This window comes from Danio aesculapii, chromosome 3, assembly GCF_903798145.1.
Source record: "Danio aesculapii chromosome 3, fDanAes4.1, whole genome shotgun sequence".
NCBI lineage: Eukaryota > Metazoa > Chordata > Actinopteri > Cypriniformes > Danionidae > Danio > Danio aesculapii.
Genome location: NC_079437.1, coordinates 57,456,555 through 57,483,890, shown reverse-complemented (window position 1 = coordinate 57,483,890; position 27,336 = coordinate 57,456,555). Strand labels below are relative to the sequence as shown.

Genomic DNA, 27,336 nt, shown 5'->3' with positions numbered 1-27,336 from the left:
GCGAATGGCACTCGCGAGGAAAATTTGAGATCTCGAAAAGCGGACACGGCGACCTCTGGTGGATTCGCGAAAACAAAAACTGCAGACAAACGTGCCGCCGGGACGTATTTCGGGGTCTCCAGAAACGTCCGTGGAGGTACGTTTTCAGAATGAGCCTGGGTTGTGCAAATCGCATCCGTAAATAAACAGAAAACACTTGTGAATCACAAAATACAGAACCTGTTAATTTCCAGATGTCTTACAGCGTACATTAAAATAATTAAAAGTAATAATAAGTAAGCAAAAATAAATAACAATAAGTAATAATCCATAACAATCCTCATCTTAACTTATGATTCTGTCACTCTCATCCTAAATATGCTCTTTTTGTGTATAACTATTTATAACTAAACTGTTTGAACACCAGTCAGAATTATTAGCCCCCCTGATTTATTTGCCCCTCTGTTTATTTTTTTCCCCAATTTCTGTTTAACGAAGAGAAGATTTCTTTCAACACATTTATAATCATAATAGTTTTAATAACTCATTTTTAATAACTGATTTATTTTCTCTTTGCCATGATGACAGTAAATAATATTGGACTAGATATTTTTCAAGACACTTCTATACAGCTTAAAGTGACATTTAAAGGCTTAACTAGGTTAATTAGGTTAACTAGGCAGGTTAGAGTAATCAGGCAAGTTATTGTATAACGATGGTTTGTTCTGTAGACTATCGAAAAAATATAGCTTAAAGGGGCTAATAATTTTGACTTTAAAATGGTTTTTAAAAATTAAAAACTGCTTTTATTCTAGCCGAAATAAAACAAATAAGGCTTTATCCAGAAGAAAAAATATTATCAGACATACTGTGAAAATTTCCTTGCTCATCATTTGTGAAAAAAATAAACAAATTCAAAGGGGGGGGGGGGCAATAATTCTGACTTCAACTGTATACCACTCCCCATTGGCTATTTTTTTTAAGAATTATTCTCTTCTGTTTTTTATCACATCTTCAATCCTAGAAAAAAATGCAGAAGACAGGCATAAATAAACATGAATGTACTCGTTGCGCCAGTTTTTCAGGTATTATGTTGTGTGTTTTTTGTTGTTTTTAAGGGGATTTATTCTTCCTTGATAGCACAAGTGATCAACAGGTGACATGTCACGAAAACAGGCAGCCCTGTTCACAAGAAGGAAATCAAAGAAGGAATTTTTACCATTCACAGTAAACTCTGAATGCACAAGATCACTCCTGGAATTCTGAGTAAAATGAAAGAGTGGAAACTGACCTCAATGCTGAGATTTCGGCTCATTGAGGGCCTGGATTTTATCTATAAGGAACTTCTTATCTTCACCTTCCTAAGACAAAAGAGATGTTAGTCAGAAATTATCAGTGAATGTTTGTGTTTGTTTTTGTGTGTGTGTGTGTGTGTGTGTGTGCCACAGGTCACCTCTTTCCAACCCTCTCCAGGCTAATGTTCAATGGGGCAAGTGGCATTAATAGCCAATATGTGTGCCTTTTTTATAGTTTTAAAATTTTTAAGTAGCTAAATAAATTTTGCTTCCCCCAAAATAAATAAATAAATAAAAATAATAAATAAAAATCCCAGATGCATTTTGGGAAAAAAACAAATATACAGTGTTATTTTTTCTTTTTTTCTGGGAATAATATTTCTAAAGGAGCTGTTGACAAGTGTCACGATCATCAGCGATCTAACCACCAGAGATCGGTGCAAAACATTAACAATCAAACGAACTACAATCCTGCCTTATAATGGACAACAAATCCCAGTCATGCACCACACACACACAACCGTTTCCAGATCCTGACTGATTACACTCTCACAGCTGATGCTGCTCAATGACTGATTACACACACTTTGAGACACTCATTGCTGAGTCTTGTCTACTGTTTATGTGACACTACAACGCGGTTTCCTTGCTTTGCTGTGTTTTTTTAACCTCGTTTATTCCTGTCTGCTGCCTACCTCTGACCATCTGCCTGCCTATTGACTACGATTCTGGATTGCCTGTATACATCTGTTTGCCCCTCTGTTGACCATTGCTTGTCTGACCCTTCTAATAAACCTGCATTTAGATCCGCACCCCTGTTGTTAGCGTCACTTCCCCGTTACAACAAGGAATTGAACCAGATTTTAGTAAAAACCCAAGCAATACAAACATAAAATATAACAAAATCTGAAAAAACTTATGTGGAATAACAATGAAATGACACATGGATAAAGAACTGAAATGTAATTAATACATAATTAATATATAAAAGGTTTTTGTTTGTGATGGCAGCTTAAAGACGTCTCCCATATGGAGAATGAACTCACATTCATTGCTCAGGTGTGAGTGTAAACTCTTGATGGTACTGTCTGGGTTTCGTCTATCAAATCTGACCTTTATTTTGTATATTATATTGGATTTAAGTCAGGTGATTGGCTGGGCCATTCCACAGCTTGATTTTCTTTCTCTGAAAGCATTTGAGAGTGTCCTTGGCTGTATTTTGGATTATTGTCTTGCTGAAATGTCCACTCTGGTTTCATCATCATCATCCTGCTAATGCAGATGTTGGACTGAAGCAGCTGATATTAATTTACAATGACGAATGTCAGAGGGTTATTGAATAACTACTGAGAGATTTCAACTGCTGTCTGGGCTTTCACTGCCTTTCTACGCCTCCTTTTCTTCATGTGTTCAGAACTTTTTTCCTGTGTGATTTCATTTTATTACAGATAACTTCATTCGTAAACTACTTAATGTAGTTTTTGTTTTCCATTTATGGATTTCTTTGGTTGTTACCAACATCTGATGAAAATTTCAAGTCAACGGCACCTTTAGAAATATGTTTTTTGAGAAAAATGGTGACATGTTCAATACTTATTTCCCCCAGTGCTCAGCATAAACGAGTACAGCCCTTCACAGATGTCTCTTTTTAATTAATATTTCCTATAGGATGCTTTACAACAATACATTTGTGATTATATATTAGATTAGTCAGTACCAAAACTGGAGCTAATCCAACAAAAAAACCTTAAGATCACAGTTAAAAAATTAGTACACCCAAATAAAATGTCACCCAAATGTCTGACTATTCCTAAAGATGTCAGATGACCAGACTCTTATTTAAGTAGCTATAACTGTTTAATAAAACTGCTTTGTTTAAATGTACTGAAATTAATTGGCTGTTTTCACTGAGAAAATGGATTAAAAATATAAAAATTCAAATGCTTGTGCATTAATTTAAGGACTGAGGACTGTATAATGCTATAGGTGGTTTGATTACTAAGCAAATTTAGTAAGTTGGCAACAGTGGTGTTACTGGATTTCTGGATAAACACACTGAAGATATTTTTGCTCTTGTTAAAGAAAAGCCATTTCCTGGAAGCTGAATCAACAACCACACAATAACATCCTGATAACACCTCAGAATCATGTAAAGCACTTGTGTACTACTTGCAACAACAACAACAAAAGAAAAAACAAATAGAATCAATATCACCTTTTTATAAATGCACATTATAATGTATACATGCACAATAAAAAATTCATCCAAAACTGAAAATCTGGTCATCATTTAGGTCCAATCCCAATTCTATTTTCGTACACCTTCCCCTTGGCCCTTAAAACCGAGTGTTAAGGAGAAGGGCTTCAAAATTTACCCCTAAGAATTGGCACAGCACCTGCACACGTCATCATGTGTCATCCCGATCTCATGCTTCATATGAGATCAGACGCTGGCGACTGCTCTAGTTATTCCAGTTGTGCTATTTTTTGGTATTTGTCTTCAGGAAATCACTGAAGGCAACGATATCATGTTATCATAATGATCTAATGTGGCAATAAGACTGAACTATACTGTGTATTTACACAGTGGCCATATTCAACAATGTAAACACACCCAAAACAACATTAACATTATAGCAGACACTGTAAAAGCTTATTCCTGGACATTACTGACAGGGTATTTGAGTGTCAGAATGTTGTGGGACTGCTGTACAGGAGTTATTATTATGGATTATAGATAGCGAAATTTTCTTACACCTTAGTTTCAAGTGTTGTCCTGAAAAATCTTTGTTCAAAGTGGTATCTACCCCTTGCCCTTAACCCTACGCCTTCAAGCTAAAGCTCATTCTGAGAAGGTAGTCCCGGGGCCGTTTCTGGAGACCGCGAAATACGTCCCGGGAGGTACGTATTTTTGCAGTTTTTGTTTTCGCAAATCCGCGAGAGGCCGCTGTGCGCGCTTTTTCCCGCACCGTTCTCGCGAAAAAGTGCTAGAGGCTGCTGTCGAACGACCTTCCGCCTGTCTGCCTGGATGACAGAATGATTGACCGTGCGACCGGCCAATTGGCTGACCCACCCTCCTCAGTCCCTAAACCCAACCAACGACGATTCACAAAAGCCGTCCAGAAAAAGAAAAGCCCTCATCTGATTTTTACCACGTTTTCGGATTTTGACCACATTCTCACCCTGTGACGAACTTGTTCGCTTCATTTTTTGGATTTTGTTTTTGTTTTCTTACCTGATTTCTGGAACCGCTCTTCCCCGGACTCAAACCCGGTCGTCGCCGTCATCGTCATCAGCCTCTCTCTGCGCCTTGAGTCCGCCAGAGTACACGAAGAGCTAACCGGACAAACTGGTTGCAGCGGGAAAGCCCTCCACACGGAGGCGAGCGGCCGGCTGGCCGGCCGGCAAGTGCCGAAGGGAACAGCGTCACACCACCCCGCAGCGTTCGCTTAAAAAAATTAAATGCAGCCGTACGTACCCCCGGCTACGTATTTCGCGGTCTCCAGAAACGTCCCCGGGACTACGTTCTCAGATTGAGCCTGGGTTGGAATTGGGACACCACTACCCCTTCACGGGAACGCCCAAAATGAAGGGTAGGGGTAAGGGGAAGGGCTAAGGGGTAGAATTGGGATTGGGCCTTACTCACCCTTTGTTTGTTTCAAACCTGAGAAACTCATAATGGTTTGGAACCACCAACTGAGAGTAAATAGTGACCTATCCCTTTAAGATCAAAGAATTGCACAGAATATAAATGTAATCTACATTGCATATAATGTAATTTAAAATGCAAATAAGTGGGCAAAACATTGCATTGTACATTCGCAAATACATTGTAAAGTCTTGTCGCCTATCCAAGTTTTATGAACATCAAATATTATCTTGACTTCTAGTTTACCATTTGGAATCAAAAGTGGTTTATATGAAAGGCAAAGGCCTCTAGATTACGCTTATTTTACCAAAATAAAATATGATCAGGCTTTGATTTTTTAATTATTTCATTAGGACAGTCTTGTCATTTAACAGAAATAATGTCCAGTACAGAATATAAAGTCATGCTGCAGTGGAAAAAGATTTAATATTGTGTATGACTCCCATGAGCTTGGATGACTGCATCCATACATCTCTGCAATGACTCAGATAACTTATTAATAAAGTCATTTGGAATGGCAAAGGACTCTTTTCTTGCAGGACTCCCAGAGTTCATCAAGAGTCTTTAGATTCATCCTTCATGATCTTACCCCAGACATGCTCAATAATGTTCATGTCTGGTGCCTGGGCTGGCCAATCTTGGAGCACTTTGTATGAGGCTAAAGTATGAGGAGTGCTATCCTGCTAAAGAATTTGCCCTCTCCTGTGGTTTGTAATGTAATGGGCTGCACAAATGTCTTGATACCTCAGGCTGTTGATGTTGCCATGCACTCTGCAGATCTCTCGCACGCCCACATACTGAATGTAACCCCAAACCATGATTTTTCCTTCACCAAACTTGACTGATTTCTATGAGAATTTTGGGTCCATGTGGGTTCCAATAGGTCTTCTGCAGTATTTGTGATGATTGGGATGCAGTTCAACAGATTATTCATCTGAATAATCTACCTTCTGACACTTTTCCAAGTGATCAACTAGAAGTCAAGTTATTATATGTTGCTCTTAAAGCTGGGATCGACGACAAGACTTTTGTCAGGTAGTGTATATTATGGTAAAATCATATTTACTCACAAAGTTTATCTGCTTCTGCAACCTTCCTGTTATCACCTTTTGGCCATCCACAACTTGCATGTGAATATATATAATAGCTCTGGAAAGAATGGAGGGGGATGTTGCTTTAAGAAATGTCTGATGGGACAGATCTGTGGTTTTACGGCCCACAGCAGGCCTAAGAATGAGAAATACTCACAAAAATGCTCCTGATATAAGGAAGAGGAACAAAGGATTGTACACCCAGTGAATGTAAGTGGACTTGAGCCAGTTTAAACTGTCACTCTTTTTCCCCTGGTCAATGATCAACAGCATACTGAGGTTCCTGAAGGGCCCGCAGCCTGATGAGGGCCTGACACTAAAAGAGAGCACACTCAAACTGTGAGGGAGGACCACATGGCCAACAAAATGATGTTAAACTTGCTGAAATATACTTTGAATACAGCTGATGTCAAAATTCTTAGTCCTGTGAAATTTCCTTTCTTTTATTAAATATTTCCCAAATGATAAAGATTTATTTGATCTTTATATTCATATTTAAAAAATTGTATTATTTTTTTAAATTAAAAATAATAATAATAATAAAATAATCAGCCCCCGTGCCCAATTTCTGTTTAACAGAGAGAATATTTTTTCAACACATTTCTAAACATAATAGTTTTAATAGCTCATTTCTAATAGCGTATTTATTTTATCTTAGCCATGATGACAGTAAATAATATTTTGCAAGATGTTTTTCAAGATACTTCTATACAGCTTAAAGTGACATTTAGATGCTTAACTGGGTTAATTAGGTAAACTGGGCAGGTTAGGGTAATTAGGTAAGTTATTGTATAATGATGGTTTGTTCTGTAGACTATCGGAAATAAATATAGCTTAAAGGGGCTAATAATTTTGACCTTCAAATGGCTTTAAAAAAATTTAAAACTGCTTTTATTCTAGCCGAAATAAAACAAATAAGACTTTCTCCAGAAGAAAAAATATTATCAGACATACTGTGAAAATTTCCTTGCTCTGTTAAACATCAATTGGTAAATATTTCAAAAAGAAGAAAAAATCAAAGGGGGGGCTAATAATTTTGACTTCAAGTGTATATATATATATATAAATTTACGGTCAATATTATTAGCCCTCTTTAGCAATATTATTTTTCAAATGTCTACAGAACAAACCATTGTTATGCAATGACTCGCCTAATTACCCTAACTTGCCTAATTAACCCAAGTTTGGTACCCATTGTGGTTTGTTGAAAGTGCTATAGAAATAAATTGAGTTGAGTTGAGTTAAGTATTTGAATTCTCTTTAAGCTGAATACTAGTATGTGGAAAAACTATTATGTGCTGTCATCATGGCAGATCAGATAAATAAGAGAAATCAGTTATTAGAAATGAGTTCATAAAACTGTTAAGTTTAGAAATGTGTTGAGAAAGAAAAATCTTTCTGTTAATCAGAAATTGGGGAAATAAATATACAGAGGGTCTAACAATTAAGAAGGGTTAATAATTCTGACTTCAACTGTATATTTTGTTTCCACAGAAAGCAGTTTACTTTAATCTCCGTATTAACAGAGATTGGTCCCAGCAGACACACAACGTTAAAGACGTTAATATTATGTTAGATTTAGGTCGTGATGTCTGGTGACCAAAATTCAATGTCTAACCAGCGTCTAAGGTCAACGTTATTTTGATATCCAATAACGACGTCAAATGATGTTGCTATTTGGTTGATTTTAGGTTGTGTTGGAAAGTGACCAAAATCCAACGTTGAGCCAACATCTCAAACCAACGTCATATTGACGTCAAATACTGACATTTATTCATCAGGTATGGCAACCAAAATCCAACATCTGATAGATGTCATAGTGGTAACCCACAACGTCAAGCTGTAACATAATTAGACATTGATATTTGGTTGTTTTCATGTTGTGTTGGAAAGTAACAAAAATCCAACATCTGTCTGACATTGAACACTGACGTTGGGTTTTGACATCATGTTGACGTCCTGTGCCTGCTGGGGTGGTGATGAGGTGGTGATGTGGCCATGAAGTGGAGTTATTTATTCTGCTTATACCAGGGATGGGCAAACTCGATCCTGGAGGGCCGGTGTCCCTGCATAGTTTTGCACCAACCCTAATCAAACACACCTGCTTGTAGCTTTCTAGTGATCTTGAAGACACTAATTAAGGTGTTCAGGTGTGTTTGATTAGTGTTGGAGCAAAACTCTGCAGGGGCACCGGCCCTCGAGGATCAAGTTTGCCCATGCCTGGCTTATACTATAGTTGCTTCAACACAATCTCATGGCAATTCGTAACTTTTTTTTAGTCGCTAATTCATACGAATTCGTACTATACAATTTAGTACGATTTGCTCATCCTCCAATGACGGTTGGGTTTAGGGGCGGGGTTAGGTGCCACGCCTCCTTTTGAAAATCGTACCATTTCGTACGACTGAACTCGTACGAATTTGTACAAATTAGCCACTAAACTGTCAAAACGTAAAATACTTACGTTTTCTCGTGAGATCAGGCTGGTTGCTTCACCTAAATTCACTGTTCAGATGTTATATATTAGACCAGTGTTTCCCAACCCTTTTCCTGGAGGCACACCAACAGTACATATTTTGGATGTCTCCCTTACCTGACTAATTAACTTCAGGTTTTGGAGTCTCTTCTTATGTTCTAATTAGGTGATTCAGGTGTGTTTGATTAGGGAGACATTGAAAATGTGTTCTGTTGGTGAGCCTTCAGGAACAGGGTTGGGAAACATTGTATTAGACGTTTGTCAAGTTTCTTACAATACTAGTTTTTTTTTACAATATCTTATCCAAAGCCTTGTGTTTTGTTTAGTTATGATGTGATTTTTGACTGTGTAGCTGTGAGATAACTGAAATCACTCAGTGTAGTGATATGGGACTCTACTTTATTCAAATCTGTTAGAACTACTTTAGATGTGGTTTATCTGAAAATCACAGCACACGCAGAATGTGTTTTTCCTTTCCATTGTGCTACTTTTCTACGGGCCCTTATCACAAGCCTGTTATGACGCATTAAACGATCATCATAATCTTAAATACTTGAATGTTTTTAATATTTAGATTTTTTTTTTAAACGTAAGAACATTTATATGCATTTATGTATGTATTATATCATATAGGCGTTAAATTTGCTTTGGCTTTGCGTCTGGCTTTGCTCCTTCGTATCTGCTCTCACTTCTGCAGATTTATGTGCCCTCCAGAAACTTGCGTTCTGTGAATGAACGTCGCCTCGTGGTTCCATCCCTAAGAGGGAAGAAATCACTTTCCTGAACTCTCGCATTCAATCTGCCCAGTTGGTGGAATGAACTCCCTAACTGCATCAGAACAGCAGAGTCACTTGCTGTCTTCAAGAAACAACTAAAAACTCAACTATTTAGTCTCCACTTTCCTTCCTAATCTGTAACTGCCTCTCTGGCTATACCAATAACTGTACTCTCTCTCAAAAAAAAAAAAAAAAAAAAAAAAAAAAAATATATATATATATATATATATATATATATATATTTTTTTTTTTTTTTTTTCTAATGCTTTGCTTCTTGGACTTTACACACCTGAAACTTGTCTATAGCACTTGCTCACTGCTGCTCTTATAGTTGTGTAAATTGCTTCCTTGTCCTCATTTGTAAGTCGCTTTGGATAAAAGCGTCTGCTAAATGACTTAATGTAAATGTAAATTACAAAAAAAACAAATCTGAAAGTCTTGATAACATTATTGTGGACTTTTTCTTTTATTATTTTAGCAAATAGGACTGTAAAATTATTCGTTGTACTCTCCCATTCACTGCGCTCTGAGTTTACCCAGCTATGATGCCGTCCGCCACTGACAAACCTGGAAATGTACAAAGGCTCTATTGATTTAGCAATGTAAATGCATGGTTGACGTATGTGTGTGACCGTTATGTTCATGCCTCGCATCTTTTGAAGCACTGTGCACGTAAGCACCATGTTTTTTTGATGCTTTGTCAAGTTAAAAAAATGTAAACTTTCATAAGCAGCGCAGTTCATGACTGTCAGTTCCATAGCAGTGGACCAATCAGAAGAGCTCGAAGGCGGGGCAAATGTTTCTGTTTATAGGTGCTCTGTGGCTCGATACCCTCATGCTTTATGCTGCGCTCTTTTTCAAACCAGTCTGAAGCGTTGTGTTTCGCATTTTTTGTAGCAAAGACGCATTCGTTGTGAATGAGCCCATAGGGCAGGGGTGTCCAAACTCGGTCCTGAAGGGCCGGTGTCCTGCAGATCCTTACAGGTGTGTTGCCTCAACACACCTGCAAGGATGTTTCTAGAAAGCCTAGTAAGAGCTTGATTAGCTAGCCCAGGTGTGTCTGATTGGGGTTGGAACTAAACTTTGCAGGACACCGGCCCTCCAGGACCGAGTTTGGACATGCCTGCCTTAGGGCAATGGACTCAAGCTCAATTCCTGGAGGGCCGCAGCTCTGCATAGTTTAGCGTCAACCACCTCCAACTCACACCTGCTTAATAGTCCATAGTAGTGAACACCTTGATTAGTTGGATCAGCTGTGTTTGATTATGGTTGGAGCTAAACTGTACAGAGTTGCGGCGCTACAGGAATCCAGTTTGAGACCTATGCCTTAGGGACACTCTAAGGGGCCGTTCGCAAAGAATGTGTTTTCCTCTTAGTGTTTTTCTAGATTTAGCCGTCTATAGACACTAAATGTAATGCGAATGTAATACTATTAAGAGACAAACCTCCATATTACGTATATGACACAAGCAAGAGCTCCAGTGAAGGACGGGATGAAAAGGAGTTTGATGAAGAGATTGCTCATCTGAGAGGCTCTCCAGTGTTTCCTGGGGGCCTGGAAATTCACCATCAAGCTCGTCTATGAAGACACACACACATACTTAATTTCATAATATTCATAATAAAAGATCTTTAATTAATTATTATTACACACTTAAATATAGAAATTCTGTCATCATCTACTCTTGCACCATTTGTTTCAAACCATTTTTGTTTCTTTTTTCTGTTGAGCACAAAATAAGGGGGTTCTCAGTCTTGGTCCTGGAGGTCCGGTGTCCAGATTTTAGTTCCAACCCCAATCAGACATACCTGAGCTAGCAAATCAAACTTCTTGTAGGGTTTAGAAACATCCCTGCAGGTGTTGAGGCACATTGGAGCTAAAACCTGTAGGACATTGGACCTCCAGGACCAAAAACCTGTAGGACATTGGACCTCCAGGACCAAGTTTAAGAACCCTTGATATACAAGAACGCTGAGAATTGACTTCATTTGCATTTTAGTTCCTACTATGGATGTTAGTGACTGCTTTTTTCGCAACATTTTCAGAATACATTGTTTTGTGTTCAGAAGAAGAAAGAAACTCATAAAAGTTTAAAACCACTTGTGTGCGAGTAAACAATGAGGAAACTTTCAATTTTGGGTGATCTATCTCTCATTACAGCAGTTTAGTGTTACGCCTATAGTTATTGCTATATGTGTTTCTTTCCCTCTGGCTATTTTTTTCTGTCTTTCATGACAAACAAAATAACTTAGGCACAAAGTCAGAGCTGCAGGGCATTCAGTATATCTCTAAAGATGATCAGTAAATTAAAATAGAAATGCATTTTTGTGGAAGCATTTGAATCTTTACACTCTATAATCTATGCCCCTCCAACTCAATTAACCCTAAAATGACTAAGAAGAGCTTGACCTTTTTTAAGTAGAAAAGGACACAAAGTTTCCCAATTTGCACTGCAGGCAACAGTGGTGAAAACAGCACACCAAACCTAAAAAAGCAAACAAGAAAAGACAAAGGTTTAATTCACCTCAAGAGTGCCTCTTAGGATAATTTTCGTTTGTGAATCAAACAATTCTTAAAATATAATGGAAATATAAATGTTTCTTAAAGCTTAGGAAATGACAGTACCACACAAGAGTTTGACTGTAGATGAGCTCCAGGACTTCTTGAGCAATGGCAAACTCTAGTTTCCTTTTTCTCAGTGTGACATTTCTTACACAAAATCTGAAAGAGCAGAAAGAAGCATCAATCCCGACAAAATATCACTGCTATCGTATACAATGAGGAGAGTGTCTCAGTTACAGATGTAACCCTTGTTCCCAGAAGGAGAGAACAAAGACGTTATGTCGAAAACAACAGATTGGGAAAATCACCAGATGACACTGAAAAATGGGGCAAAAATGCCTATGAATTGGGGAGTGCAACTCCTGTAGACAACCCAGGCTCATTCTGAAAACGTAGTCCCATGGACGTTTCTGGAGACCACGAAATATGTCCCGCACTGTTCTCACGTAAACCCACCAGAGGCCGCTGTCGAAAGACCGTCTGTCTGACTGGCTGAATGATTGACTAGTTTGATTGATTGGACTGGTCTGAATGATTGGATTCTGTTTTAGTCTTACCTGATTTCTGGAACTGCTCTTCCTTAGACTTGAACCCGGTCATCATCGTTGTGGTCAGCTTCTCTCTGTGTCTCAAGTCCGCCGACATACACGATGAGCTAACTGAACAAACTAGTTGCGTAGGGAAAGCCCTCCACCCGGAGGTAAGCGGTCAGCCAGTAAGCGTGAAAAGGAATGGCATCATACCGCCCTGTAGCGTTCGCTTAAAAAATTAAATGCAGCCATACGTACCTCCGGCTGCATTTACCTCCGGAAACGTCCACAGGACTATGTTTTCAGAATGAGAATGGGTTGCTTGTAGATGTAGCCACTCTATAATTAGTGGAGTATATCAGGCTATCGCTGAGGAGGCTTAGCATTCAGCTGGTGATTCAGCTACTGTGGCAAAGAAACATAACATCTCCGCTCTCTTCTTCATAAAATGAGAGTTACATCTATAACCAAGATGTTCCCTTTCAGTCTGTCACTCGTAGTTATGTCAGAAACAACAGATTTGGGAAATGTATGTGAAGTACCACAGCAGCTGAATCTGCTACACATTTAGTGTGATGTATGGCAAGCGAATAGCGTGAGTGCACAAACACCAACACAGGCGCAATCATCCAGCGTCTCCATGCCCTAATTACCAGAATAAGGGGAATATTTAGAATTTACGGGGAGTCATAATTGGATTGTTTTTAGCTAAGCTGAGGCTAGGGATTTAGTGATACAACAGCAGGTTGGAAAAGCCTTCCAGTCCTGAAGGGAAAGGATGCTGCAGAAGCCACTCTTTACTCAAAAGAAGAGACTCTCTGAAAAAAACACAGCTAGCCCTAAACAGGGGGAAAGGACTACTTATAAATAAGATGATTATCTGGAAGGGAAGACATGAGCTCACCTATAGGCGAAACTCACCGTGGGATCACCAAGTGGGGGTCACACATACAGTAGCTGGCACCAAGCTCAAAAACAAGGATTGACAAAGCGGGCATACTGGTAAACGCAATGGGCCAACACCTGGTTCCTTCACCAAATAGACTTCACTTCAGGACATAGGCACACCTTGTAGATGGGGCTCTAGCCTGAGAGATGTTAACCACAATGGCCGGTAGGTCATCTAAATCTTTCACTATGGACCAAACATGGAGGTTCCAGAGACCTGGGTGTGGGTGCTAGATGGTGCTCCCTGAGAAAGGAGGTCCTTCCTCAGTGGAATGTGCCAGGGAGAGGCGATTGCGAGCAGTGAGCTGCAATAGGAGCATATTCCACCCAAGTCATTGATATTTGTGTTTACAGCTGTACAGTTCATCCTGATCTGTACGTGTTTTCCTTCCCACACTGATAAAAACCAGTGGAGAGCGAGAAAAGCTTCCAAAAGCTCCAGAAAACTGATATGACAATGCAAACAGGGTTTGGTTTATGAACCAGCAGCTGCATGCTTGCTTACACGGTGCTCCAGCCTGAACTGAAAGCATCTGTCATTTCAACAACATGCATCCAGGGATTGAGTGTATAGTGCCAAAGCGGAGTGGTCAGTCGACGTGTCCCCAAGTACCATGCCCATCTGGGGACCTGGTTTATCTCAATGCAGCTACTGGCCGGTGTTGCAGGCTGTTGTGGCTGCAGAGAACTCTCGGGGAAAATGCCCATTATTGACGAAGAGGCCAGTCTGAAATAGGGCAGTGCCAAGTAATCAATGTCCCTCATATCTACCAGGTTCAGCCAAAGGTGGCATTCCTGGACCACACGTGTTGTCATCACCTTCCCCAGGGCACGAGCAGCTGACTTAGTTTGTCAAGAGAGCAAAGTCAGTTGATGGACGAATGTTATTATGAGGTTATCATGCAAGTCCTGTGCCTGGTTCCATCGGTTGGTATGTGCATGGCATGCAGGGCAAATGCAGCCTGGCTACACATACCTGCCAAGACTCCCATTTTTCCCGGGAGTCTACCGTACTTCAGACCCATCTTGTTTTGTCATGTTGCCTGGAATACTCCCAGAATTTCACCCCCTTTTCCCCGGTCCTGTTTGGTACAATCTATAATCTATAGCCAACTATTCCGATGGCAGCAGGTTCCCGGTACTCCCGGTGCAGACAGACCCCCCAACCCCCTGGATTTTAAGAGACAAATGTTGGTAGGTATGTGGCTACATGCTTTGAATAGGAGCTTTAGATTACTCCTCAAGGTGGTGACAGTTTTGCAGACAATGCCCACAATTGCACAATCCACATAGGGGATAGCTTCATATATTCATTCATTTAAGATGGTGTGCGCAGAATACCTCAAGGACAAGGAGAAAAACACACCCTCCATGCCGCTATGAGCTCTTTGTACTCTACCGAGAAGAAGGGGGCAGGGAGCAGAGAGAGGTGCTATGCTGGAGGTGTTGCCTCCAAGGTGGCGGCGTATTGCAGACAATGCCCGCAATTGCACTGTCAACCTCGGAGATAGCCACTTCCAATACAACCACCAAGGCTGCCCAGGAAAGCATAGTTATTATGTCTGACTCAAGGTCATGGGCTGAAGGCACCCCAGACTCACCCTTTGATGCGGTGATGGGCATCTGTTCTCAGAGTCATCGAATCAAAATGTGACCATCCCAGAGGACAAAACGGCACACCCATCCGAAGCCTGGGCTAGGTGAGCTGTGAAGGAATGCGAAGTCTGAAGGTATTCAGCTGATGGATTAGCATCCATTGTGTTCCTCAGTTCTGCCCAAGTGCTCACTTGCCTTCTGAAAGGAACAGAGTCGGCTCAAGCTTTTTCAAATGCACTCGCAGTGCGTCAACAGTGCGACTGCTCTTAAGCTCTCAGTGAAATTCCAGGGACAATCTGTAATTTCCGACATAACTTGGAGTGATTGACTGAAAGAGAACTGATTTTACCCCCAAAAAAACTGCGCCAAGAGGATGTACAGCACTTCAAATATTAGATCCATCAAAATCAAACGGTAAAGCTCCTGACCCACCGCTGTTTCCCAGCACTGCAATAAACATAAATAAATCAATTCATATTTCACTAAATGTAACAAATTTTTACTTTTAAATTATGTTTCTCATGCATGCAACGCACAAAAATAAATACTATAGTAATTTATAGTAAATACAATAGTATATTTGAACCAAAAAAGTGTATTATACTGCATATATTACAGTATTTACAACACTTTGTTAAAGAATGCTACATCACACTGTACTGTATGTATTAACTATAGTGAACTGATAAACAGTAATAAATCATGTAATAAACTTTAGTTTTTACTACAGTAAACACTGTCACCTGTATATTGTTTTTCCGTTCAATTTCTCCAAACCAGTAGTAACACAAGGCACTAAAAATGCAACCTTTCAACAACAGATTCCTGCAAGGGAAAAATAAGAAGTCTTTGATGAATACTGTGACATTTTTATCTATCTCAGTCGCAGTCTTATCCAACACAATCTCACGGCAATTCGTAACTTTTTGATTTAGTGGCTAATTCGTATGAATTCGGATGATCTAATTCGTACGATTTAGTACGATTTGCTTATCCCCCAATGACAATTGGGTTTAGGGGTGGGGTTAGGTGCCACGCCTCCTTTTTAAAATCATATAATTTCATACGAATTAATTCATACGAATTAGCCACTAAACTGACAAAACGTAAAATACTTACGTTTTCTCGTGAGATCAGGCTGGTCTTATCACAAAGTCTTCATAAATGACACATATCTCCTTAAACTTGACAGGGCATTTATGGCTATAACTAAACTATTTTTACAGCAACTCTTTAAACTATTTATAGTTATGAGATCATCTTTTAAAAACTGCAGTTTCACATTTGTTTGTAAAAGGTTGCATAACAATTCTGCAATGATGTTCTTAAGTGACCCTAATTTGTTTGAACAACAAATTTACATGCATTTCCCATGTTACAAACCAACACAATAAAGTATGAGAGTTTAGCATTTTAAATATGAGTGATTAAATACTGTATAGATTATATCAGGGGTTCTGAAACTCGGCCCTGGATTGCTGGTGTCCTGTAGATTTTAGCTCCAACTTGCCTCAACACACCTGCAAGGATGTTTCTAGAAAGCCTAGTAAGAGCTTGATTGGCTAGGGGTTAGAACTATTCTTTGCAGGACACCAGTCCTCCAAGACCAAGTTTGAGAACCCCTGGGTTATATAATCATATACACAACCCCGTAAAGGAGCCTTTTTTGAGCCTCATTTTACAAGTCAAACCAAACCAATTCCACTGATTTCTTGTTTTAGGGGTTAGGAGAAAAGCAATGTAAAAGCAAGGTAAAACTATGTGATGCAGTGCATTTTTCTCTTGTGTCTACTTCTGAAAACACTATTGGTTAGGCTAATGTGCTTATCAACAGACGCATTACATTAAAGTCACACAAGAATGAGCAGCAGCTTCCCCCTGCTACTCTGAGCAGAAACAGATCTGATCTCAAAGGGGAATTAACAGGAAGTGAACACACAGCGTGTAAAGAGACGCTGTGCTAAATAAATTAGTGATGCCTTTTCTGACCTTGCGATAGACACATAAATGCGGATGTCTGGCGAGTTGTATTGCTCCACTCTGGATAGCATGTCGAAGAGTACAGGCAGCAGATGACTGTAGGCAGACACGGCCAAAGGCAGGATCAGCAATCTCACAGGGTCAGCATCAGCAGCAATACTCGACTGCGAATACATACAGAACATCTCAAATAAAACATTCACAGACAGTACACACCTCTAGCAACAATATAGAACAAGAAAGTTCCAGAAAGTCTTAAGTTGAGTGTTTATATTTGTAGGAATAGCCAAAAATAGATTGAACTGGTCACAAATAATTGGAGTAATAACCCCTGTTTGTTGTTCTAATTGACTACCCTTTCGTTATGTTGGTGGCTGTTTTTGCCCCATTGACTTCCATTATAATCACATTGTTTTGATTGCAAAGCCATGATGCTATTATCATGCTTTCTTGATTGTTGGTGTTTTTGCGTAAAACATGTGCTGGATAAGTTTGTGGTTCATTCCGCTGTGGCGACCCCAGATTCATAAAGGGACTAAGCCGAAAAGAAAATGAATGAATGAATGATAAATATAGCTGCAAGCAGCCATTATCGGGGCCACATCATAAACAAGCACAACAACAAGCTAAAGAGCGACTGGAAAATTCTATAGTTTTTTGGCAGCATTGTCTGAGCCAAATTTGGTGGAAACTGGGCTAACAATCTATGGAGAGTTTAAAACAACAGATTCATTCATTCATTTTCTTTTAGGCTGAGTCCCATTATTAATCAGGGGTCACCACAGCGGAATGAACCATCAACTTATCCAGCATATGTCTTACGCAGCGGATGCCCTTCCAGCTGCAACCAATCACTAGGAAACACCCACACACTCTCATTCACACACATACATACCGACAATTTAGCTTCCCCAATTCACCCATACATGTCTTTGGACTGTGAGGGAAACCGGAGAACCCGGAGGAAACCCTGGCCAACACAGGGAGGGAATAGCCAAAAATAGATTGAACTGGTCAAAAATAATTGGAGTAATAACCCCTGTGTGTTGTTCTAATTGATTACCCTTTCGTTATGTTGGTGGCTGTTTTTGCCCTATTGACTTCCATTATAATCACATTGTTTTGATTGCAAAGCCATGATGCTATTATCATGCTTTCTTGATTGTTGGTGTTTTTCCCAGTTAAGACAAGGTAAAACTTTGAATTTTTACCTTTGATGATTAGCTGGCAGCCTTAACTCTTTAGATAGGCCTGTGCAAAAAAGTTTCCGACTTTTATATGGAGTTCTATGGAGTAAAACAGCAGATTATAGTGTGCGTGCACAAATACACTTACTACAGTATGTCTACTATGTTCTAAAGACTGAGCTGTTTATTTTTTCTCAAACATATCAAGATAAGTGCACAATGGTCTCTTTTACACGTCCACACACTATACTCCGTATAACGATATACAGTTAAACTCAGAATTATTAGCCCCCGTTTATTATTTTCATACAAATACATAATAGTGTACATTATAGTTTTACTAACTCATTTCTAATAACTGATTTTTTATCTTTACCATGATGACAGTAAATAATATTTTACTAGATATTTTTCAAGACACTTCTATACAGCTTAAAGTGACATTTAAAGGCTTAACTAGGTTAATTAGGTTAACTAGGCTATAGCTTAAAGGGGCTAATAATTTCGACCTTAAAATGGCTTTTAAAAAATTAGAAACTTCTTTTATTCTAGCTGAAATAAAAGAAATAAGACTTTCTCCAGAAGAAAAAATATTATCAGACATACTGTGAAAATTCCCTTGCTCTGTTAAACATAATTTGGGAAATATTTAAGAAAAATAACTAAATTTACAGGGGGGCTAATAATTCTGACTTTAACTGTAAGCCAGAAACTAAGCTTTTTTTGCACGGCAACTGATGATCAACAATAAAATGAAAAACATTGCCTCTTTCCAACAGGGAAAACTAGCAACAATCAAGAATGCATTATATGCTGTCATTGCTTTGCACTCCAAAAATGTGTGTGTATGTGTGTGTGAATAAGTGTGTACGTGCTTCCCAGTGATGGGTTGCAGCTGGAAGGGCATCCGCTGCATAAAACAAGTGATGGATAAGTTGGCGGTTAATTCCGCTGTGGCAGCCCCAGATTAATAAAGGGACTAAGCCGAAAAGAAAATGAATGAATGAATAAATCATTCAGAATTAAACATGGGTCACCTTACTTGGCACCTTACTTAAATTAGCATTAAACTGAATAAAGCCAAAGAAAAGAGTTGCAGAGCCTTTAGAGCTGCCATGTAATGAGTCAACAAAAATAACCAGTGCGCGAACAGGATGTGACTCGTCTTTTTCTTCCGTTATTTGTGTGATTTCTTAATCGTCCTGCTGCCTTTCGGTTTGTCTGTTCAACACCGTGTAGACCCTTACCCTGAAAAGGTGGAAGTAGTTCACAGCAAAGATGCAGGCACCCATGCACAGCAGACAAATGGACCATACCAGCAAGTGTAAACTCAACCATCTCAACGTCGAACACAAGTTCCTCTTTTGTTTTTTGCATATGAGCTCTGACAGCATCTCCTAAAACACAGACACAAATGAAGTGTAGTATGCATAGTGACAAATACTGTTAAAGCTCATTCATTCATTCATTTTCTTTTCGGCTTAGTCCCTTTATTAATCTGGGGAACACAGCGGAATGAACCGCCAACTTATCCAGCACATGTTTTACGCAGCGGATGCCCCTCCAGTTGCAACCCATTACTGGGAATACACACTCAATCACACACATACACTATGGCCAATTTAGTAAAGCTGAAGTCTGCAATTTCATATATAAAGTGTGCAATAGACCTCAAAACAAAGAAGAATTCAAGAGTTCACACTTAGCTGATGATCCATCAAAAGCTTGTTTGGCATGCTGTCCTGGTAGAGAGCCCCGAGCTCAAGGGATCCTCGAGCCCGGGGCTTCCTCCCGTTCGCAGAGCGAGAGGGGAGCCTGAGCTCGGTGGATCTCAGAACTCCCCATCTGCAGTAGCTAGGGAACATGTGAGAAAAAAAGGGGGCTAGACAAATGCTTGATTGTTATGCATGATGTATATCTTCGGATGGTGGGAGGAAACCGGAGAACCCAGGGAAAACCCAAGCGGACTCGGGGGGAATATACAAACTCCTCACAGAAACGCCTACCGACCTGGCAGGACCAGGGCTGGCAGTGTTCTTGCTGTGGGGATAACAGTGCTAACCACTGGGCCTATCTATGGTGAAGGAGGAGAATGGGGAGGAAGGGGGGTTTCTTCCAAACTAAGATAAAGTAGACTGTGGTTATTTAAAGTAGCTTATGGCTCATATGCTTAATACGAGACCGGCTGTGATAAATCATAAGCACGTGATCCTCTCGAAATTAGTTTGTAAATAAACCTTACTAAAACTACAGATGATTTGTGCACTAGGTTTGGGGGAAATATGGCCTTTTTATTTCCCAGTGATGGGTTGCTGCCGGAAGGGCATCCGCTGTGTAAAAAAAACATGCTGGATAAGTTGGCGGTTCATTCCGCTGTGGTGACCCTGGATTAATAAAGGGACTAAGCCGAAAAGAAAATGAATGAATGAATGAATGAATTCCTTTTTATTCATACAGTTGGTTTTGTTGACCAAAATCACATCACCAAAATAAATGTGACAAAAATATATACCTCTTTATTGCTTTAAAGGGGCCAAAAAAGCAAAAGATGTATAATAATAGTAATATTAATGTTATGATATGATAAATATAGCGGGCGACGCAGTGGCGCAGTAGGTAGTGCTGTCACCTCACACCAAGAAGGTCACTGGTTCGAGCCTCGGCTGGGTCAGTTGGTGTTTCTGTGTGGAGTTTGCATGTTTTCCCTGCGTTTGCGTGGGTTTCCTCCGGGTGCTCCGGTTTCCCCCACAGTCCAAAGACATGCGGTACAGGTGAATTGGGTAGGCTAAATTGTCCATAGTGTATAGATGTGAATGGGTGTGTATGGATGCTTTCCAGAGATGGGTTGCAGCTGGAAAGGCAGCCGCTGTGTAAAACATGTGCTGGATAAGTTGGCGGTTCATTCTGCTGTGGCGACCCCGGATTAATAAAGGGACTAAGCCGAAAAGAAAATGAATGACTATAGCTGCTAAATATAGCTGCAAGCAGCCATTATCGGGGCCAAGCAGCCAAGTGGCCACATCATAAACAAGCACAACAACAAGCTAAAGAGCGACTGGAAAATTCTATAGTTTTTGGCAGCATTGTCTGCGCCAAATTTGGTGGAAACTGGGCTAACAATCTATGGGGAATTCAAAACAACAGATTCATTCATTCATTCATTCATTTTCTTTTCGGCTTAGTCCCATTATTAATCAGGGGTCGCCACAGGGGAATGAACCACCATTTTATCCAGCTCATGTTTTACGCAGCGGATGCCCTTCCAGCTGCAACCCATCTCTGGGAAACACCCACACACTCTCATTCACACACATACACTACGGACAATTTAGCTTCTCCAATTCACCCATACATGTCTTTGGACTGTGGGGGAAACCGGAGAACCCGGAGGAAACCCTGGCCAACACGGGGAGAACATTAAAACTCCACACAGAAATGCCAACTGACCCAGCCGAGGCTCAAACCAGCGACATTCTTGTTGTGAGGCCACTGCACCACCACACACTCATCCACTACGGCCAGTTTTAAGGTTATTCAATTCACCTATAGCGCATGTCTTTGGACTGTGTGGGAAACCCTCGGCATCATGGGGAGAACATGCATACTCCATACAGAAATGCCAACTGGCCCAGTCTACAATCCTAACCACTGAGCCACCATGCCAACCTCTATTATTATTAATAATTATTATTATTATATATAAGAAAAGAATACAGATATAGGCTAGGTTTAAAAAAATCACTCAATCAATTATTATTGTGTGTGTTCATGGTATGTGTGTGCACTTGGACGGGTTAAATGCAGAACACAATATCTGAGCATGGGTCACCTCATTTCAGCCACATCAGGACTTCATTTTCTTTTTGGCTTAGTCCCTTTATTAATCAGGGGTCGCCACAACGAAATGAACCGCCGAACTATCCAGCATATGTTTTACGCAGCGGATGCCCTTCCAGCTGCAACCCATCACTAGGAAACATCCATACACACTCATTCACACACGCAATTTAGCCTTACCAATTCACCTATACCACAACCGTCATTGGAGGATGAGCAAATCGTACAAAATTGTACGAATTAGATCGTACGAATTCGTACGAATTAGCCACTAAAAAAAAAGTTACGAATTGCAATGAGATTGTGTTGGTATTTCCACACACCTTCAGCTGAGTGCAGATGTTCACTGACTGCAGTCTTACAGACCGTTTCTTGTAGACTTTAAAATCCCATGAGCAGAAAACCTTTAAAACAAGTTTCCTGGTAGTCGTAGATGATTGGCTCTTTCCGAATGCTTTAGACATGCTGAAAGCAGAAAAAGAAAACAATCGGAATCACTGACATAGCAAGCTAAAGCTAAAATTTGGTTTAAAAAAATTGAAAAAGACTTACTTGTAAACAAGCATTACACATGTGACAAACATGCCTATTCCAAAAGTGAAGCTATATGCCAGAGGAATGTTGTAATTCTGAAAACATACGCTACTTCCTGTTTGACAGTCGGAATAGTCGGAATAGTGGCCATAAAACATAACGGAGTTTGTGAGAATGCCCTGTTGAGGAACAAATAAAGCAAAATAATTTCCCTTCACCCAATGAATCAACTATACCAAACAGCAACCCTAATAAAGAGCGCCTGCTTTTTTAAAAACATTTTACCATGCCAGTAAGCATCCATGGGTTAAATTTATGCTCTGCTTCTGAAGAGGAATGTGTAGATGGATTTGAGAGTTGTGGTAGGAGCAGGAACAGGCCATTGATGAGAATGAGGAGGAGGTTGAAGAGTAAAAGTCTTCTGAGGAAGATGAAGTAAGACAGAACTCCCATGCCAAAGTGAGCGCTGATGTTTTTAAACACTTTCTGCCAAAGCTGTAAAGACTTCTGTCTTCCAGACCAGACACCACGCGAAACCTGCGTAGGAAAAACAAGTGTGCGCACAGTACATATGAACAGCTTAAATAAATGTACGGATAGAAACAAAATCACTTGTGAAAGTTTTATTTAAACAATCCATATTTTCAGAAAGGATGGCCATACTGTAATCTAAAACCCTTTACTTGGTCCAAACCTGTTTGAATTTCTTCTGTATACACAAAGGACAATAGCTGCCCCAAATGGCACACTGTACATTATTTAATGTGAAAAAAAGATTTATTGAAATTGTTGCAAATAAATAAAATATCTGAAAAAACACATGTACATCAGTATTTACAGCCTTTGCTCAATACTTTGTTGATGCATCTTTGGCAGCTATTACAGCCTCAAGTCTTTTTGAATATGATGCCACAAGCTTGGCACACCTGTCTTCGGGAATTTTTGTCCATTCCTCTTTGCAGGACCTCTCAAGCTCTATCAGGTTGGATGGGAAGCGATGGTGTACTGCCTTTTTCAGATCTCTTCAGATATGTTCAATAGGATTTAGGTCTGGGCTCTGGCTGTGCCACTCAAGGACATTTGCAGAGTTGTTGTGAAGCCACTCCATTGATATTTTGGCCGTGTGCTGTGAGTCATTGTTCTGCTGGAAGATGAACCGTCGCCCCAGTCTGAGATGCACTCCTGAAGCAGGTTTTCATTCAGGATGTCTCTGTACATTGCTGCATTCATCTTTCCCTCTATCCTGACTAGTCTTCCAGTTCCTACTGCTGAAAAACATCCCCACAGCATGATGCTGGATGATATTAGCCTGGTGATAAGCGGTGTCTGGTATTCACCTCGTATTCATTTCAAAGAAATTTTCAATTTTAGTGTTATCAGTGCCTGGGCGCAGATAGGTTGCAGTCAAATCCCACTTCTGACAATATCAAACTTTGTGGGGCATTTGTTGCCTAAATGAGTAACCCAAGTCTTGCTGGTTTAATTCCCGGTCCCAGTAGGAATTGAAGGTGGGTGAAGTAATTGAATCTCATTCTCTCCATCTTTAATACCAAGATGAGACACCCTCGAGCAAGGCACCTAATCCCTAATTGCTCCCCGAGTGCTGGATTGCAACAGCTGCCCACTGCATCAGGTACAGGCTCACAGTGTGTGTGCTCTTACTTCTCACTTAAAATGTGTGTGTGAGGTTAAAAGCAAAGGAATAATTTCCAGTAGAGATGAAATTCATACTGTTTCAATGAGTTATAGAAGATTTATTTGTGGGGTATTTTTAGCTGAAACTTTACATACACACTCTAGGGACATCAGACTTGATGTGACTTATTTTACATCTTGTAAAAATAGTAGGTTCCCTTTTAATTACAAAAAGACATTCACCTTCTTCAAACAAGTTTGAAACCAATGAAGGCACAGGGGTCTGTTAGCAGAGCGAGGTTTTCCAGATTCCCAACAGACCACCAATTCTCTGAAAGGACAAATTTAGACAAGATTACACTTCATAAAACAGTCTCCAAAAGTCAGTGTTACATTGACTTTACCTCATCTGACGCTTCTCAGAAACACTAAGAGCCATTTCACGCAGCAGCTGTGCACTTTCACCAACAGACAAACCTTGCAGTTTCTTCAGCAACTCTTCATTTAGGATCAGAGCACAGAAAAAAGTCAATATAATGATTCTTTGCTCTACTTCTAGTGATATAAACATCTTCACCTAGACATTTGAACTATTTAATCAGCAGCTATTTATACATGGCCTGTTTCTTGTAGCTGTGTCTTTCAGACCATTATGAAAATAAGTGTGAAATTAAATTAAAGAAGTGTTGTACTGCAGTTTCCGTAAACTCTTTTTCACTAGGGAGGAAGGTCTTAAAGTGCCTCACTGCACATTAAATAATGTTTTCTTAACAGACTCAATAAAGCATGATTTGAGCCCAGGCTTGATCAAGATAGTGGACATTGTGAGTGTTTACTGCTGCAAACCATCATCTACGTAGTCGTCCTGATCTGTAAAGACATCCTGGTCTTCAGTGCAGATGGAGACAGGTCTCCTTTGTTGTGTGTTGGTGGATCTGCTCTGGTTGCCTGCAGCAGCTTGATTCCACTCTGAGAAAAGACACAGATCAGAAAAAGCAGCAGTTTTTATGCGTTAAATATTAAAACTTAAAGGTGCAGTATGTAGGATTGACACCCAATGGTTGAACTGGGTACTGCAGTTCAAGTTCGAAATGCTTTTTCATGCGGCCCCTCCTCTGACGACTCCATGCAAACACAGGTTGCCAGACTGACCAACACAAGCAAGCGTGCCTGACTATCTAGTCTACACCATAACTACATGCAACGATACGCAACAAAAGGTATCTTTTCCATGTTAAAGGTATTTATGTGCAAACCATCACCTAAAATTTCTTTAGAAACATTTTTTTTATTTTTTACGGCTGAACAACAGCATAAACGTCTATGACAGTGATCACCCCAGGTACTGATTATGGGCTTTTTCATTGTTAAATGCTACTAGTGTGAGTTTGAATATCAAATGTATTTTTAAATTTTACTGTAACTGTTACAGTCACCAGCTGGAGAACTACAAATCTGTCACCAAACGGACTACAAGTCCTGTCATGCACCTCACACACACCTGTTCCGGTTTTTTGTCGCATATGGTTGCGGCCGGAATTCATTCATTCATTTTTTTTACGGCTTAGACCCTTTATTAATCTGGGGTTTTACACAGCGGATGCCCTTCAAGCTGCAACCCATCACTGGGAAACATTCATACAACTTATTAACGTACACACACTAAGGACAATTTAGACTACCCAATTCACCTATTCCGCATGTCTTTGGACTTGTGGGGGAAACAAGAGCACCCGGAGGAACCCCACCCATCACAGTATTGTAAAAATATTAATTATTGTTATACAGTGTCATAAAAAATGCTGCTATATTGATGTGCATATCGCACTTCCATGTCTCCGATATAGACTATACCCCCAGATGACACACAAACACAGACACACAGCTGAAGCTCACCTTTGATTCATTACCTAGACTATAAAGACACCTCTTATTTCCACACACATGGCTGAGTCTTGTTAACCTATTAACATTACAAAGCATTTACCTTGTCTTGTTTGTCCCTGTGCTGTGTTTCTTGACCTTTGCTTTGTTTATTGTTAATGCTGTTAGCTTCCCAGACTGATCTTTTTGGCTGTGACCTGATTACTTGTTTGGACTGCCCTGTATGATACTACTTGCTCGTGTATTTGAACGTTGCCAGTCTGACCATTCTCTGTTTAATAACTACTGTGTGAAAATGTACACAGCATAAAATTAATTCAATGGGTCAAAAAACATTTGGTTTGCATTTAAAATTAATATAAAGTTTGAATATATCTTAAAGTTCATTGCAAATAACATTTAATTATGTGTCACTCACTTTGTATATTAATTTAAAATTTAAATTTAAAGTTGAAGCATGTTAAACTGTATTTTATTTTAATTTATAAGCAATGTACACACTTTTAAGTTTGTATGTTCATGTTTTTAAGTCAAAATGCTGTGATTGTATATTAACTGAAGGAGTATAAACAGCATGAGAGCGTTGCCTTACTCATAGAGCGACTGGGCATGGCGGACAAAACCTTCTGGGTTGAAGAGGACCAGTTGTTCCTCTGCAGAGTGTGTCTGTGTTTGGGTTCATTGTAATGTGCCTCTATGTCTTCATTTGCATGTGTCAGATCAACTACAAGAAAAAAAACGTTTCTTATTTTATTCTTATGTATGGATTAGACATCATGATGTTTCAATGCTTTGTACCCACATCTGACTTCTCGGTTTGGCCTCCTAACATCTTCCAGCTCGAACAGGTCTCCATCTTCACCAGGAATGGTCTCCATGATCCGGGACGCAGTCATTTTGGCTGTCTAGAAGATAAAATCATGTGAAAGTCACACGCAGTTTCAGGTATAAAGTACTATGAAGCAATCATAACATAATTAACTATGCACGAGTATTTATTTAAATTTAAGAGTCAAATTAGGGAATAGTTTCTGAAATGTTTATGTTTTTTTAAATCACTCTCACGCATAGACAAGGGACATCACAATTCTCTCACAGAAATCACTTGTCTCTCACAACACATCTGTTACTATCACCATTAGTGTTGCCCTTGCAGGCTGCTGGAGAACACTCACATTCTACTGAACTACATTTCCCATCATGCGCTTCACTCACACACCAGTCCCAGTTTATCCTCTGATTACATTCACACAACTGAAGTAGAGGCCAATTACTTGAACTATTAACACAGCACATTCACACACACATCCAGTGCCTTGTTAGCAATTCTAAGCATTTTCCCAGCCTATACAAAAATAATATATAAACATCTGTTA

The 27,336-nt window shown here is 39.7% G+C and overlaps 1 protein-coding gene across 1 annotated transcript; it reads right to left on the bottom strand.

Annotated features, from left to right (window-relative positions):
* Positions 1 to 968: 968 nt before the first annotated feature.
* On the bottom strand, positions 969 to 26,856 carry LOC130219998 (transmembrane channel-like protein 6). The gene is made up of 19 exons (XM_056452463.1): positions 26,763 to 26,856; positions 26,553 to 26,684; positions 24,923 to 25,045; positions 24,481 to 24,574; positions 24,320 to 24,407; positions 22,727 to 22,978; positions 22,460 to 22,620; positions 22,231 to 22,372; positions 19,318 to 19,467; positions 16,893 to 17,047; positions 15,647 to 15,728; positions 15,253 to 15,350; positions 11,893 to 11,988; positions 11,677 to 11,752; positions 10,712 to 10,845; positions 6,172 to 6,330; positions 5,994 to 6,072; positions 1,271 to 1,340; positions 969 to 1,161 (listed from the first exon to the last, which is right to left on the bottom strand). Exons 1-18 carry the CDS (start codon positions 26,854 to 26,856, stop codon positions 1,272 to 1,274), a joined length of 2,184 nt encoding a protein of 727 aa, XP_056308438.1. The 3' UTR covers positions 969 to 1,161; position 1,271.
* Positions 26,857 to 27,336: the final 480 nt, after the last annotated feature.